Source organism: Heloderma suspectum, chromosome 1 (assembly GCF_057233095.1).
Source record: "Heloderma suspectum isolate Gila_16-S chromosome 1, 16-S_ref, whole genome shotgun sequence".
Taxonomy (NCBI): domain Eukaryota; kingdom Metazoa; phylum Chordata; class Lepidosauria; order Squamata; family Helodermatidae; genus Heloderma; species Heloderma suspectum.
This window is the reverse complement of record NC_139458.1, coordinates 331859273-331873479: the sequence shown is the minus strand read 5'-3', so window position 1 is coordinate 331873479 and position 14207 is coordinate 331859273. Positions and strand designations below refer to the sequence as shown.

Below are 14207 nucleotides of genomic sequence, written 5' to 3'. Positions count from 1 at the left end.
ATTGCTGACCAGGAACCATGACCAGGAACCAAGGAAACAATCATCTATAAGGATGCCATGATTAAGAGCGTGATTGAGGAACATGCAACCATCATCATCAACTATTTCTTCTAAAGGTAACAGATGCTTAGTTCCCTTGGGATCACATCTATACTTTTTAATGTCACAATGTTCAAAACCAATTTGGCATACATGGTATTAAACACTGTACCAGAGCTGAGCAATTTGTCTGAGGTCAACCCTCTGAATAGCAGGTCATACTAAACCATACTGGGGGATACGTGGCTCAACAACACTACAAGCGAGAAGGATCTTGGAACTGTTGTAGATAGGGATGTACGAAAGTCACTTGCCTTTTCGACGGGGTGATATGCAGTGGGGGGAAGGCGCTCCGCACCTCCCCCCGAAATCCTAATCCGGCTGGCTCCGCGGAGATTCCACAGAGCCACCGGCCGGGGCCGCCCGCAGCCGGACATCCAGCCGCTGGGCGGCCTGCGGGCAAAACAAAACAAAACAAAACAGCATATGCAAATGGTGGCGGCTATGGCGGCCGCCATTTGCGTTCCCTTTTTTTCGCTGTTTTAGCCTATGTAATTATTTACGTAAGCTATTATGGTGAATAAAAAGGGGGACGCAAATGGCATAGCCGCCGCCATTTGTGTACGCTGTTTTTTTTTTTAGCTTGCCGTGATAGGCTACGCAAGTATTTACGTAGCCTATAACAGCTATGATGAGGAAGCGCGGACGGCAGCAGGTAAGTGCTCCGTTTTGCGCGCCTTTCGTGGGGGGGGCAGGGGCTTCGTTCCTCCATGGATTTTGGGGGGCCAAATACACTGGCATTCAGCCTCACCGAGATCCGTGGCAGAATTCTCTGACATCCCTAGTTGTAGATCACAAGCTGAATATGAGCCAACAAGGTGATGTGGCTGCAAAAAGGGCAAATGCTATTTTGGGCTACATTAATAGAAGCATAGCTTCCAAATCCTGGGAAGTACTAGTTCTAGAGTGCTGGACTGGGAGTCGGGATTTCCAGGTTCTAATCCCCACTCGGCCATGGAAGCTCACTGGGTGACTTTGGGCCAGTCACATACTCTCAGCCCAACCTACCTCACAGGGTTGTTGTTGTGAGGATAAAATGGAGGAGGAGGAGGATTATGTACGCCACCTTGAGTTCCTTGGAGGAAAAAAGGTGGGATATAAATGTAATAAATAAATAAATAAAATAAAGCACTGGTTAGGCATCATCTGGAGTACTGTGTCCAGTTCTGGGCACCATACTTTAAGAAGGATGCAGACAAACTGGAGAGGGTTCAGAGGAGGGCAACAAAGATGCTCAGAGGACTGGAAACAAAGCCATATGAAGAGAGATTGAAAGAACTGGGCATGTTTAGCCTTGAGAAGAGAGGACTGAGGGGAGATATGATAGCACTCTTCAAGTACTTGAAAGGTTGTCACAGAGAGGAAGGCCAGGATCTCCTCTCCATCATCCCAGAGTGCAGGACACGGAAGAATGGGCTCAGGCTACAGGAAGCCAGATTCCGGCTGAATATCAGGAAAAACTTCCAGACTGTTAGTGCAATACAACAATGGAACCAATTACCTTGGGAGGTGGTGGGCTCTCCCACACTGGAGGCATTCAAGATGAGGCTGGACAGCCATCTGTCAGGGATGCTCTCACTTGGATTCCTGCATTGAGCAGGGGGTTGGACTCAATGGCCTTGTAGGCTCCTTCCAACCCTACTATTCTATGATTCTATGACTCTTTGGGTGGCACACCTATGCACAGTAAAACAAACAAACAAACAACTCCTACATTTCCCAACATGCCCCAGGCAACCATGCTGGCTGGGGGTTGTAAGACTTTTTTCTGTCTAAATGTGCACAGGATTGCACCTTTAATGTCCAGACCTTAAATACCAGGTGTTAAGAAACCAGGTCCTAACAGACACGGAATTGGTTTTCCTCTCTACAGTGCTTTGTAGAATGATGTGTTATGGTAAAAGAGCAACTTAGTTAAGAAGTAACATTGTACTATATAGAATTATAGAGTGTATGGGCAAAGTGAATGTCAATAATGTATGTCAATTAACCTAGGCTAGTGTAGCAAGAATCTGCTTTATACCTTAACAAACCAGATAATCATCTACTAGAATTCATTCATAACTCTCTACCAGATTCTACCCCAGTCAAATATCCCACAATGTAAAGCTCTTGAGCATAACCCTGAAGGGAAAAGGAGCACTAAAGCTTCCTTGCAAATAAAATAAAGTTCCTTTGGTATTAAACAAACATTGGATGCAACTTGTTAGCTCAGTGAATAGAAGTGATAGTCATTTAGAACAGAATTCCCAAAGACAAGGGTTTAACTTTTTCTGTGAATTGCGATAGCCTTGCAGTTTGGCATACCTATGGTAAACACAAGGAATGTACATGAAAGCAATGCTGTACTTCCAAAATGTCAGTTTCATATCAGAACAAAATGTTCCAAAACATATTCTACTTCCTTTTTGTGCAGCGAGAATGCAGTTTTGTAAAAACAAGCAGAACCTGTTGGTAGAAACATTCACCATGTCTCAAGGAAGTTACATGTTACAACCCTTAGTCCACAAACCAGAAGTTTGCATGATAAACTTTTTTGTACTGCACATAAAGTTCATATTTATTTATTGTAATTTCCAGTGTTATTAAATGAAGGTGCTCTAAAATATCCCTTATTCTTAAAGGCAGATCCTGGACCCTTTATGTATAAAACTGTCCATCAACAGCTGTTTAACTGTATTGTTGCTTCTTCAGAGCATTGATCAGCTGCCCTCTATTTTAGTGTTTAACTATCTGGTTAAACTATTCTCTCATTAACTGCTTGAATACTATTCATGTGACTATCTAGTTTTCAAAATTCTTTGCCTAACTTTAATGACATGAATTTAATCAGCCCCCTGGCTTCAATATTTTTTGCACAACACCCTCAAAATTAACTTGCACATTCTAACTTTTAAACTTATTATATTCATTAATCTAAAATATCTAGAAACTCAATTGTGCAGTCATTGGTTTAGTTTTCTTCTGACAGATCAAACAGTAGTATGGGGCACTAAAATATCTTAACGTGGTTAAAAAGAGTTTGCTTTCAAAGTAAATAAAGTTGCGGTTAAACCAACAATCCATATAGGTCAGTACTGTTGATAATGAATGGCACAGGGATCAGCAATTTCAAATTTTCCTCAAGTACAAGTTTTTCTGTGTCTTCCTATCAAGGTACCTTAGTTGGAGATTGGCCCCAGATCTCCAAAATGCAATACAAACTAAAACTGTCTTCATTGCTCTTATTTTCTGTGGCAGTTGTCACAAGTTTATTATTTACTAACTGGAAGCATAATTGAAGTTGTCAGATACCTGAGGTATGAAAGAAATTCATGGCCAATTTGAAGTACATATTTCAAGATGTCTGCCTTGTCACTGCAGGCTATCCATTTTGAGAAATACAATACTCCTGTGTCAGCTGTTATGTCATGTCATCTGCTGTAGTGCTACTGCTAAGCTGTGCAACCTCTCTTAGCAGGAATCGCTTAGTACAAAGGAAGAGTTAATGCTGTAGCATTAACATAAAACAAAAGTTGGCATTCATCCAAAGAAGTTCAAACAGCTGCCATTCCTTTCTATGCATGATCCACATTGTTCATATGGATTCAGCAGCCACAGAATCAGAACTGGAAGGGACCAAAAGCCTATCTTTCTGATAAAGGCATCATCCACCAAAGCACTCTTGTGCAGTTCCCATTCATTTCAAGAAGGCTTGCATGGGAGAACTTTCTTGCATCTTCCTGCCCTCTATCTTCAAGGGATAAACCAGTTTGGTCTGTCTACATTCTTCTTTATGTAGAAAAGGTAAACCAATGAAGGACTGGGTGGTGGTGGGGCTTGTTACTTAAAAACACACACACTAAGATGCATCTGATTTTATACATTCAGCTATACTCTATATGTACCCATCAAATACATTTGACTGTATGTGTTTCATAGGTCAATGAGAGCTGGTATAAGTAATGGTTAAGCTGTCACCAGTTCAGTTCTTCTCCCAGCCTTAGGCAAGGCATTACTGCAGAACTGATTTATGTTTTATATAGAATGATATGGAAGACTATGGTGGTAGAATTCCCAGTCCAGGCGGTCTATTTCATGTTATCTCTGTGGCATGAGAACCACTACTACATGGTTTCTTTGGCTTAGCGAAGGTAGTATCAGAACCCTGGTCACATGGAATCCACTCTGCCATTCTCCTTACACCAGTATTGCCCTATTTTTTAGGAATGGCAATGCTGGTATGGTGAGGAGATATCAGATGGGCTCTTCCTACATTGCCTGGCGCTTCAAAGTGCTTTGTCTTAAAGCTTTTATGTGTATTGGTTTGGGATTTACGTTTTGTGTGGATTTACATTTACAGTTATGCTATCACCTACACCAGGTGTGGGCAACTTTTGGTCCTCTAGTTGTTTTTGCCTACAAATGCCATCTGCACTAGCCAGGATAGCCAATGGTGAAGGATGATGGGAGTTGTGGCCCTGCAGATGCTTTGGCCTACAAGATGCCCACCACTGACCTTCACTCTGGAAAAGATGGGGTAAATCTCTCAATAAATCAGTTAGCCCTCCACCTACAGCCACCATGAATGTGCATTATATAAAAATGCAGATACTGTATTTTTTTTCATCTGTTTATTTCCTGTTAAATGTGGGTTCCTTGCTTGCTTACTTTTCTTTATCCAAATATCCAAATTCCTTGAACCAGTACAAAGCAGCAAAAATTACTGGAAATTTCTTTCCTGTGAAACTGGCATGCCATAAATCTCAAACCCATTACTTAACTTATTCCAAGAGACATGAGTTTTGCTTTTTGTTTATTTTGTGTGTGTGCCACGTGGCTTTTGTTTTGTTTTGTTCTGTTTTAATGGGAGGCAATAATTTTAACAGCTTCAGAATTCAGCAGTCCAGCTACCACAGACATAAAGAGGGAGCCAGATAAGCACTTTTTAAAAGAGCAGTGATGTCAGCAGATGATAGGGATTAAGTTCTTCTGAATTTAACTGTACTGACAACACTTGCTTAGCAAGCGTGAATGCCATTAAGTGACTATGCCCAGGCCATTCAGCTTGGGAAACTTCACTGAATATTCAGATACCAAATAGAAACGTAAATCAGCATGCAGTCTTCTTACCTTGCACTTTGGACACTTCTGGGCATTTCTTTGCCCATGTTCAATTTCATTGGCCCAGTGACGTAACAGCTTGTCTCCCCTTTTGTATTCTTTGCAATTGACACCTTCATGCCAGGGAGAGTGGCACTTAAAACACCACACAAATTGGCAGGTTGGGCACTGGATCTGTGTAAATAAGAGCACAAAGCAATAAACACACTGTTTGGAAAGTTGGCCATTAAAAGTGGTTAGGAAACCACAAATCAGCATCTTTTCACATGAAAATCGTTTCCCAAAAGGAGACTGGGGCAGAAGGCCCCACTACACTAACTTTCTTTGATAATTTTGTAGCTTCTTAGCCACTCCTGTAAGGAATGTTGGGAGAAATGCAACCTGGCATGCTATCAAGGAGTTCTTAGCAATCAGGAGTAAGGGCCATTTATGGTTGGATGCTGAGTCAAAAGTTGTTGGCAGCTCAGTCTGAGCACATACTGGTTTTGAAACCAGTGTGTGGTCACTGCCTGCTGATTTTTGGATTTGGATGATTTACCTCCATAACCACAGCTACTTCCAATTCCTTTCCAATGTCTCTAAAATAAGAACAAAACAATTGATAAGGACTTAGGTTGGGAAAGGTGATCAAACACATAAGCTAGAAGCACCATTTAACAATCACATAAAGCCGCTTTCACCAACCTGGTATCCTCCAGATGTGTTAGGCTACAACTTCCATCATCCCCCAGCTAGCATGTCCAGAGGATGATTGGAGTTGTAGCTCAACACATTTGTAGGGCACCAGGTTGGGAAAGGCTAACATAAACAATGTCAGATAGATAAATCTCTGGCTGAGGGTTAGTGAGGACAACATTTTCAATTCTCCTTCATTTACATTGGTCATTCTCATGCAAACCTACCGATAAAACTTGGCCTTTAGTATTACAAGTGGGACCTGCACCAAAATGTTGCAGTGAATCCCTACTCCATAAGAGGGGCTCTCCTGTTCAGGGCTCCACCTGAGTCAGTCAGATCTGGCAATATTTATCCATGCCTTGGTTACATCAGGGTTAGACTACTGCAATGTATTCTGTGTGGGACTTCTCTTGAAGAGTATCACGAAACGTCAATCAATGCAAACTGTGGCAGCTAGGCTGCTAACTGGTGCACAGTATCATGATCACATCACCCCAATACTGAAAGATCAAAACAATCGCCTATTGTTTTCCAGGCTCAATTCAAGGTGTTGATTTTAATTTTTAAAGCTCTAAATGGTGTAGAGCCTAGCTATCTGTGGGACTGCCTATCTCAGTATGAACCTGCTTGGTTACTAACATCAGCAGGAGAGACACCCTCACTTGCAGAGGCCTGCTTGTCAGGCACATGGGAAAGGGCTTTCTTCTAAGTTGCTCCCAAACTCTGGAATACACTCACCTTGGAGTTGTGACTGGCCCCCACACTCTTTGCATTTAGGAAGGGGGCCAAGAGTCAAGATACATCCTTTTAACTTATGTTTTTATATTGTTTTGATTTTTAAATCAACCATAATATTTTACTACATTTTATTTGATTATGGTTTTTATTTTCTTTGTAAACTAGCTTGGTTGGCTTCAGAAAGGTGGTACAGAAATAAAGATCACAACCTTAATGTCAATCTTAGGATATATACTATAAATTGCCAGGGGCTTGGGCAGGCCAATTTGCACTTCTCCCCACTCCCATTTCCAATTTCTCCCCCCCCGCCACCCCCGTTGCCTCAGCATTCTTCACATTGTAGAGTCTCACAGCATGACAAGGATGTTGGGGGTGTTATTCTTATCTACAAAGGTATATACTTCTGCATACCTGGGGAGTCCCCCAAGTATGTAGAAGCCAATCTTATTTTTGGGTGGCCCTGTTTCTCTTCTAAACTGATAGGCGCTTAACCTCTGGAATTTTGCTATTAGAAGGAATGATTATTTGCCTTTGATACGAAGAGCACTGGAAATACCCTCCCTTCATCATGCTACAGACAACTCTACAATGTAGTCTTTACAACAACCACTACATCAAACTGAATATATTTTAAAACTTATTATAAGAGTTTTGTAGTTTTCAAGTAGTGCCGTTAGCTCCTATCCTGAAACTCACACAAGTAATACTTAGAGTTTGCGGCATCAGGTAATGCCATCATTATTAATGGGATTATTTGCATCTTAAAAATGTTTTGCAAAAACTGGCCAAGACCAATGTTGAATGAGCATCCATACTTAAGAATTATAGAAGTATTGAATATATGTGATCTCTTAAATCTAATTTTCATAGTGTTTGATACTATTCATTTCCCTTTTCATTTAGTTATAGAGGCTTATTTATTTTTCATTGTCAGCTATTCTACCACAGGATATACTTCCTATATGGATTCAATGTTAAGTTTTAAGAAATGATGGGATCCGAGCTTCCATTGTTCAATACCTGCCAAGAATAGTGACATAGTTCTTCATGTCTGGTTGCATTTATTTTTCCTCTACTAAAAGAGAATCCCACAGAGTTAGTGATGGATCCTCTCTGCTGGATACTTCAGTAGTCATCCTTGGTGTTCTCTTTCTAAAGTTTGCAAACATGCCAGACCTTCATTCTATCTATCATTTGCTTTCTTGCTATCAGAGACTGGGTATTACAACATGTTATTCTCATATTTGCTGAACTTTTGTAAGAATCCAAAAGAGTAGCTCCATGACCTGGTCCTGTAATGACTGAAAATGGACATTATTGATAAGACTTTGATCTTGCCTCACTTGTATTAATATACTAATAAACTGTGGCTGGTCTTGTGATACATGATCTAACCATCTGTCTGCTACTATTCTGGGTCCGACTACAGGTTGTGCTTTTTGTGCCTGATGGGAAAGAGGTCTTTCTGAGATCCCCCTTAGAATTTCAACCTTCCCCCTTAGAATTCCCATTACTATTACTTAATAGTAATAGATCATCACTATTAGCTACAGCCTTGACCAATCCACACAGAAACCCATTTCTCTTGCCTGAGGACTCTTATTAAAATCTCATAAGAATTTCAGGAACAAAATAAGCACGGTTGCATATATTAATCTGAAAGTGCTAGGAAAAAAGTGACTCAAACAGAGCCCAAACTCATTACGTCTTCCAGATCCAGATACTGGTTTACATTATTTAAATTTTGAGAATAGAGATATAAGTATAAAAATAATGGAGAAGTGCAACATGCTCAATCATTACAGTTCATTACAGTTTGGCATCACTAATTATATGCAAATAACATTACTCACAACAAGTATAAGCAGATTAGCTATATCAGCTACAACTCTTTAGCTCATGGTACTTAGCCCTCATGTAGTCAGAATAAAGGTGACTACCAGCTACCGCTGGACTGATTTAAAAAAAAAATTATTGCTGCTTTTCAGTCTAATTTAAGTAACAACAAAAAACCGAGATATTTCATGACTTGTGTTTATGTGAACTAGATGCACAATCCTAATGCACATCTGAGTGGAGATGCTCTCTGTCCACCTAACATGCTTTCAATGGAATACATTATGGTGTTGAGGATTGGAAACATTATGTTTGGATCAAGCCATTGCCACAAGGTTATTTTTTTTCACAATGATCAAGGTTGCAAAATACTCTTCTGACTAATCCATTTCCTCCTCCTCCTTCCCCTCCTTCCAGGTTGGTCTTTAAAAGGTTGCAGCTTTTCAGTCTTGGTGGGAGCACTTAAGCATATTGAGCTACTACTTCTGCCTGTCATGCAGTAATGACACAAAAAAGCAGCTGACCTTTGAAATATTACTGATCATATGAAAATATGGCCTAGTTTAGCAAGATGTGTTTTGTAAGGTTTGACAGAAAAACTAGTTTCACAACAACAATGTGCAGCTATTTGAAAAATGTTGCCAAAACACTGGTTATATTCTTGACTATAAACCAAGCTGGGCATTTAACACATATAGGACTATGCCTGATCCTTCTGCAGTATCACTAGCCTGCTAAAGGGTTTTGAAAGAAAGATGCACTGGCAGTAAGTATGCATTTGCAAAGAAAGGCAGGGTATAAACTTTAGAAGAAATAAATAGAACAATATTGAAGCAGAACTGAAGAACATGAATAGATTTAAGCTGCATGCTCAGAATGTACTTCAAGCGGTAAGTTACTCTATTCTCCCTATGGGTAGAAAACTGGGCTCATAAAAGCTTGAAAGAAACTGCTGACATATGCCACTAGGATTTTACAAAACCAGACACTGAAGCAAATCACCACCACCATCATCATCACTGTACGCAAAGAGCAGTAGAACTTAAGAGTTCAGAGGACAATGGCCAACATACTACCTTAACTTCTGGTATAGGCAAACTGAAAACATTCTGAAAAATCTGCCTGCACAGGAAATATACATACAATTCAGTGTGGTAGACCGCTGTTGCTAAATTTTATCTAGACTCCAACTATTGTGCCAGTTTTATTTATGGACTTCTTTTCTTCCAGCTGCTGCCAGAAGTTCTCATTTGCTGTGAATTGGGATGGAGGTTGTTTCACATGGGTGAGGATAAGAAGAATGTGCATCATAATAAATTCAGCAGTGTAGGGAAATCTGCAAGACAGCACTGGCTCAAAAGGATTTACAGCTTTTGAGCCTTATTTTAGAAAAAAGAGAGAGAGAGAGCCCTGACTACACTAACAGTGGATGCGCAGTTACTCTAATATGCTATGAAACAAATGCCTGGATTGTTTCATCACATGCCTTTCAAAACAGCTGGCAAGAGCAAGTGGGAGATATGAAATGCATATAATCCCTATTGTTGACTGAGGGCACTTTGAGAAACATTATTTTGATTCCTTCACAGCATCTCAACTGTCTTTGAAAGTATGAACAGATAAGGTATAGATTTTTAAATGTTCTAATTAGATGCTCATGGCCATGTACAAACATTTTTGGAACATAAAATCAATAAAAATTAAAATAATAATATATGTTCAGGGACAAGTTACGGGTTTATGCACTCCCCCTTCTCTTGCATGTGGGTTCTTTCCTCTACTTTCTGTTCTTCTCAAACCCCCATTGGTCATAACGTCCAAACTGGCAAATCACCACTTGCAAATTTGTATGTCATGGCAAAGAGTGGTTAGAAAAAATCAGGATGTGGAGAAGTGACCCTTTAAGAGAGGAAGCGGAGCAGGTAGGAGTGAGCTTATTAGCCAATGGGATCTTCCCAAGTTCACAAAAATTTAATTAACTTCGGTATGAGGGAAGACCTGCTAATTTATTTATATAAACACTTTCCTTAGATCCTACCTTTCAGTAGTTTAATAAAACAGCTTATTAAAATAAACTATAATAACATACAAGTAAATACAAAATATAGAGTATAAAATATAGCAGCCTTAAAACCAGCAGCAAAAAAAGAAGTTTAAAACAGCAGAATCAGTGATAAGACACCTTCTGCAATGAAAATGGTTTCAACACCTGTCCATAAAGCAGGAAGAAAGCGCTTTGTTGGGCTCCCTAGGGGAAAACAATTGCACAGCTTGTCCCTTCTACCCAAATACTTGCTAATGATTGGCCCATCATCTTTTTTTCAGCTGAAAAGAATTCTAAAATAGAAATTTATTTAATAAATATGTGCAGTGGAAAAGAAGGAATGTGTGTGAAAGAGAGAGAAATCTACAACTCACTTATAAAATAGAGGCTGGGCTACAACGTTTCCTACTAGTAATGTCTAAAACCTCCAAGGGCCACTGTAGGAATAGTTGCTGCTGTACAAAAATTAGCTGTACTGAGGACACTCCAATCCAAGCCATGATCAAACCTCCATATTATTTATTTATTTGTTTATTCCAGTTATTTATTGTAAGGGTGTTCACCTTAACGTTTTAAGACTGTGTATGCCATCCCAAGGACATGACTGAAACATGGAGTATAAATCAAATAAATAAATAGAAACAAGAAGACTCATACATTGTTATCATTTTACGTGCTTGAAACCAGATACAGATTGAACATGGCAGCAACAAACTCTGCAATGCATCACATCCTTTCAAGCTTTCCAATTATGGAAGCTACTTCAGCCATATTCCATGAGTCGCCAGTATTGCATTACACCACTTTCCTGCACTCACATGACTTTAGAACAAGTATAACAACAAAATGTAATTTGGAAATGAGACCAGGAAGCAACATTCAAAAGGAGTTTGAACAGAGCCAGGGTGATCCACCAGAATTTGATATGGAAATACTGCACCCAAATCTGCTCAGCCATGAGTTTGTTGAGTAGCTTATGGCTGCTTCAGTCCCCTACCTGCAAAATGGGAAGGGGGATGACTTGCCTCCAATGAATAAACAATGAGCACAGTGTGACTTGTAGCCTACAAGTGCTACATACATAGTTTTGAAGAATTCGCTAGGGTTTTACATGCAAATATAAAAACTTCTGTATAATCAACAAACCTTTGCAAAGAGCTTATACATTTTTTCCCTTTGTGTTGAGGCAAATGAACCATAAAGACATTCTTATCAACTGCTTTCAAAGCCAAGCATGATTTTAGCATAAACATTTAATCACACTGATCAAATAAAACTCACCTAAATAATATTTCAATAGGATTTATGCAATTATTATCCTTGCCCAAGATTATATACCCATGTTTAGATATTAACAGGAGTAGGATGGGAATACTGAACAAGTGCTTAAACTATCATAATAAAAATGAATTTTGGTCAGCTTTACAGATCACAAGGCTTGATCTCCATATTTTCCGAAGCAGGGCCTCTCAAGATAGACCTCTGTTTTGTGAAGCCATAAATTTAAGAACAAGCTAGCAACAACGAAAAAAAACCCCTAACAAAAAAACCTGAGCTAACATACCACACTCAGTAGTTTAACATACCTTTAAAATTCTGTTAGCAATTACTGTATCCTGCAAGCAACCCAGCACTTACACCTACAAATTCTAAAATCAATGAATACATCCATGAGTTCTGACTATGGTTAGTAATATAGCAACAACACATTATGTATTGTGGGAGGAAGACATATTACACATTTCTAAACCAGCCTGTAATTTGTTGTCCTGATATTGTGGCTCACTGAAGAGCTGACTCCAAACAATATTTTTATACTGCAATAGTTCTATGGCCTTTCAGAATTATTCCAGGATACTTCTTCTTTATTATTTCAGAATTATTATTTTCAGAATTATTTATTATTATTATTATTATAGAATTATTTCAGAATTATTACTTTCAGAATTATTCCAGAATTATTGTTGCTGTTATTAATAATAATAATAATAATTATTATTATTTCAGAATTATTTCAGTATTATTATTTGCAGAATTATTCCAGAATTATTCTATTATTATTCCAGTCAGACTGACAGCAGCTCCGCAGCATCTAAGGCAGAGGCCTTTCCTGGTATTCCTTCTATTCCTGGTGATCTGCAAAATATGCCAGCCTTTGAGCCTGGAACTTGATGTATACAATAGCTGGTCACAACATTATTTTAGAATAACCACTTTTAAAAAAAAGTGCACATCACACACATTTATTCACTTGTGTCCCACTTGACAAAGGCAGCAATCCTATATCTACATACCTGAAAATAAACATACCTGGAGGTAAACCCCACTGAGCTCAAGGAGAAAACATACACAAGATTGTGCTGTAAGAGCATCAGAATACAAAACAAGAATGAAGAGAGCAGCTCATAATTTGTGAGTGCATCAATGAAAGCCTGACTGCAAGACTTTCCAAGCCAACTTCCACTGCAGCTACCAAACTGCGCAGGTAAAACTTAGAGAAGTTTGAAAAGCCCAACCATGGGCCTATGCAACATAACACTCACTTGAAAGCATGACAGCATTCACGTATTGCTTAATGAAATGTAGGATTTGCCAGACTTTGTGAAATAGTCTAGATTGCATGGTTGTTTCAACATAAAGAAGGAGGTACAACAAACAAAGGAACTAGGATGTTAACTGGCCAGTTATTCTGGGGAAGTAACTAATATGGGGTATGATACTATAGATTTGTATTCTAAAAGCACAGCTTACATTAGATTCCAGTAAGAGAAGAAAGCCCATTTAATGCCCACCATATCCTGGCCTACTTTTGCTGCTCAAAATCCATAGCTCTGGTGAGCATGCTCACTTTGTACTTGTTCTCCATTTTGGTAGGGGTTGGAATGTGGCCTCTCTTCCTGAAGGTTGTAAAGTGCTTGCATTGAGGGCATGGCTTGGTGCTGGAGCCAATACGGCCAAGTTCCAGGAAGTACTTATATTTAATGATGTCATCATGTGGCAAATTGAAGAGGATAATTGTTTCATCCAGATGTTCATTGCACTCTGTTATTGGACATGGGATCTCTGTTTGCCCCACCTGCACCTGTATATAAACAGAAGAGTAGTGATCAAAACCTGTGTTGACAAGTCATACACTGCATATGCAACTCCAAACCAAGATTCAATGGGCAGTATCCAATGGGGCGCTGCAGCCCCTCCCACCAATCCTGTTGCACTATCAGCCCTCCCCCCGCCGATTCCATTGCACAACTGGGACTCCCCACTTGCACAGTGGAGATTTAACACTTCCTGGAGGAAGCCCCGAAACAAGAGGAAATGTGCCACTGACCTGCCCCATTTCAGAAACTAGCATTTCTGCTCATTTCAGATTGTTCCCAGAAGCACTAAATCTCCTTGCACAAGCACCCCATTGGATACTGCCCAATATTTCCCTTGTAAGTGTAAAAAGAAATGAGTTTAGCATGGTTTACATTATAACTGCATACAATGCTAACATATTATGAAGTTGCCTCATTTTTGAACTTTTACAGGAGGTACAGAACACAAGGCACTTGGCAGAGTGGAAGAACCCCGCCTTCTCCACCAGAATCCATTTACCTCCACTATGGAAAAACCCTTAAACAAACCCCAGTCCCAGACAACATAAGAGTAAAAATTTTTAAAAACGAAAACATTTGTTCACTATTTGGAATATATTTGTACTTCACAC

At 39.5% G+C, this 14207-nt stretch overlaps 1 protein-coding gene across 3 annotated transcripts in view; it reads right to left on the bottom strand.

The window, feature by feature from the left end:
- Positions 1-14207, bottom strand: part of RNF217 (ring finger protein 217) — a 56855-nt gene that overhangs the window by 17989 nt on the left and 24659 nt on the right. For all 3 annotated transcript variants that reach the window (XR_014786673.1, XM_084827449.1, XM_084827447.1), the window contains exons 2-3: positions 13347-13580; positions 5212-5376 (exon numbers count right to left, since the gene is read on the bottom strand). Coding sequence is in view for 2 of the 3 variants with exons in the window: in XM_084827449.1 (XP_084683575.1) it covers positions 5212-5376; positions 13347-13580 (399 nt within the window). In the remaining variant the exon portion in view is untranslated. The remainder of the gene's footprint in view (positions 1-5211; positions 5377-13346; positions 13581-14207) is intronic.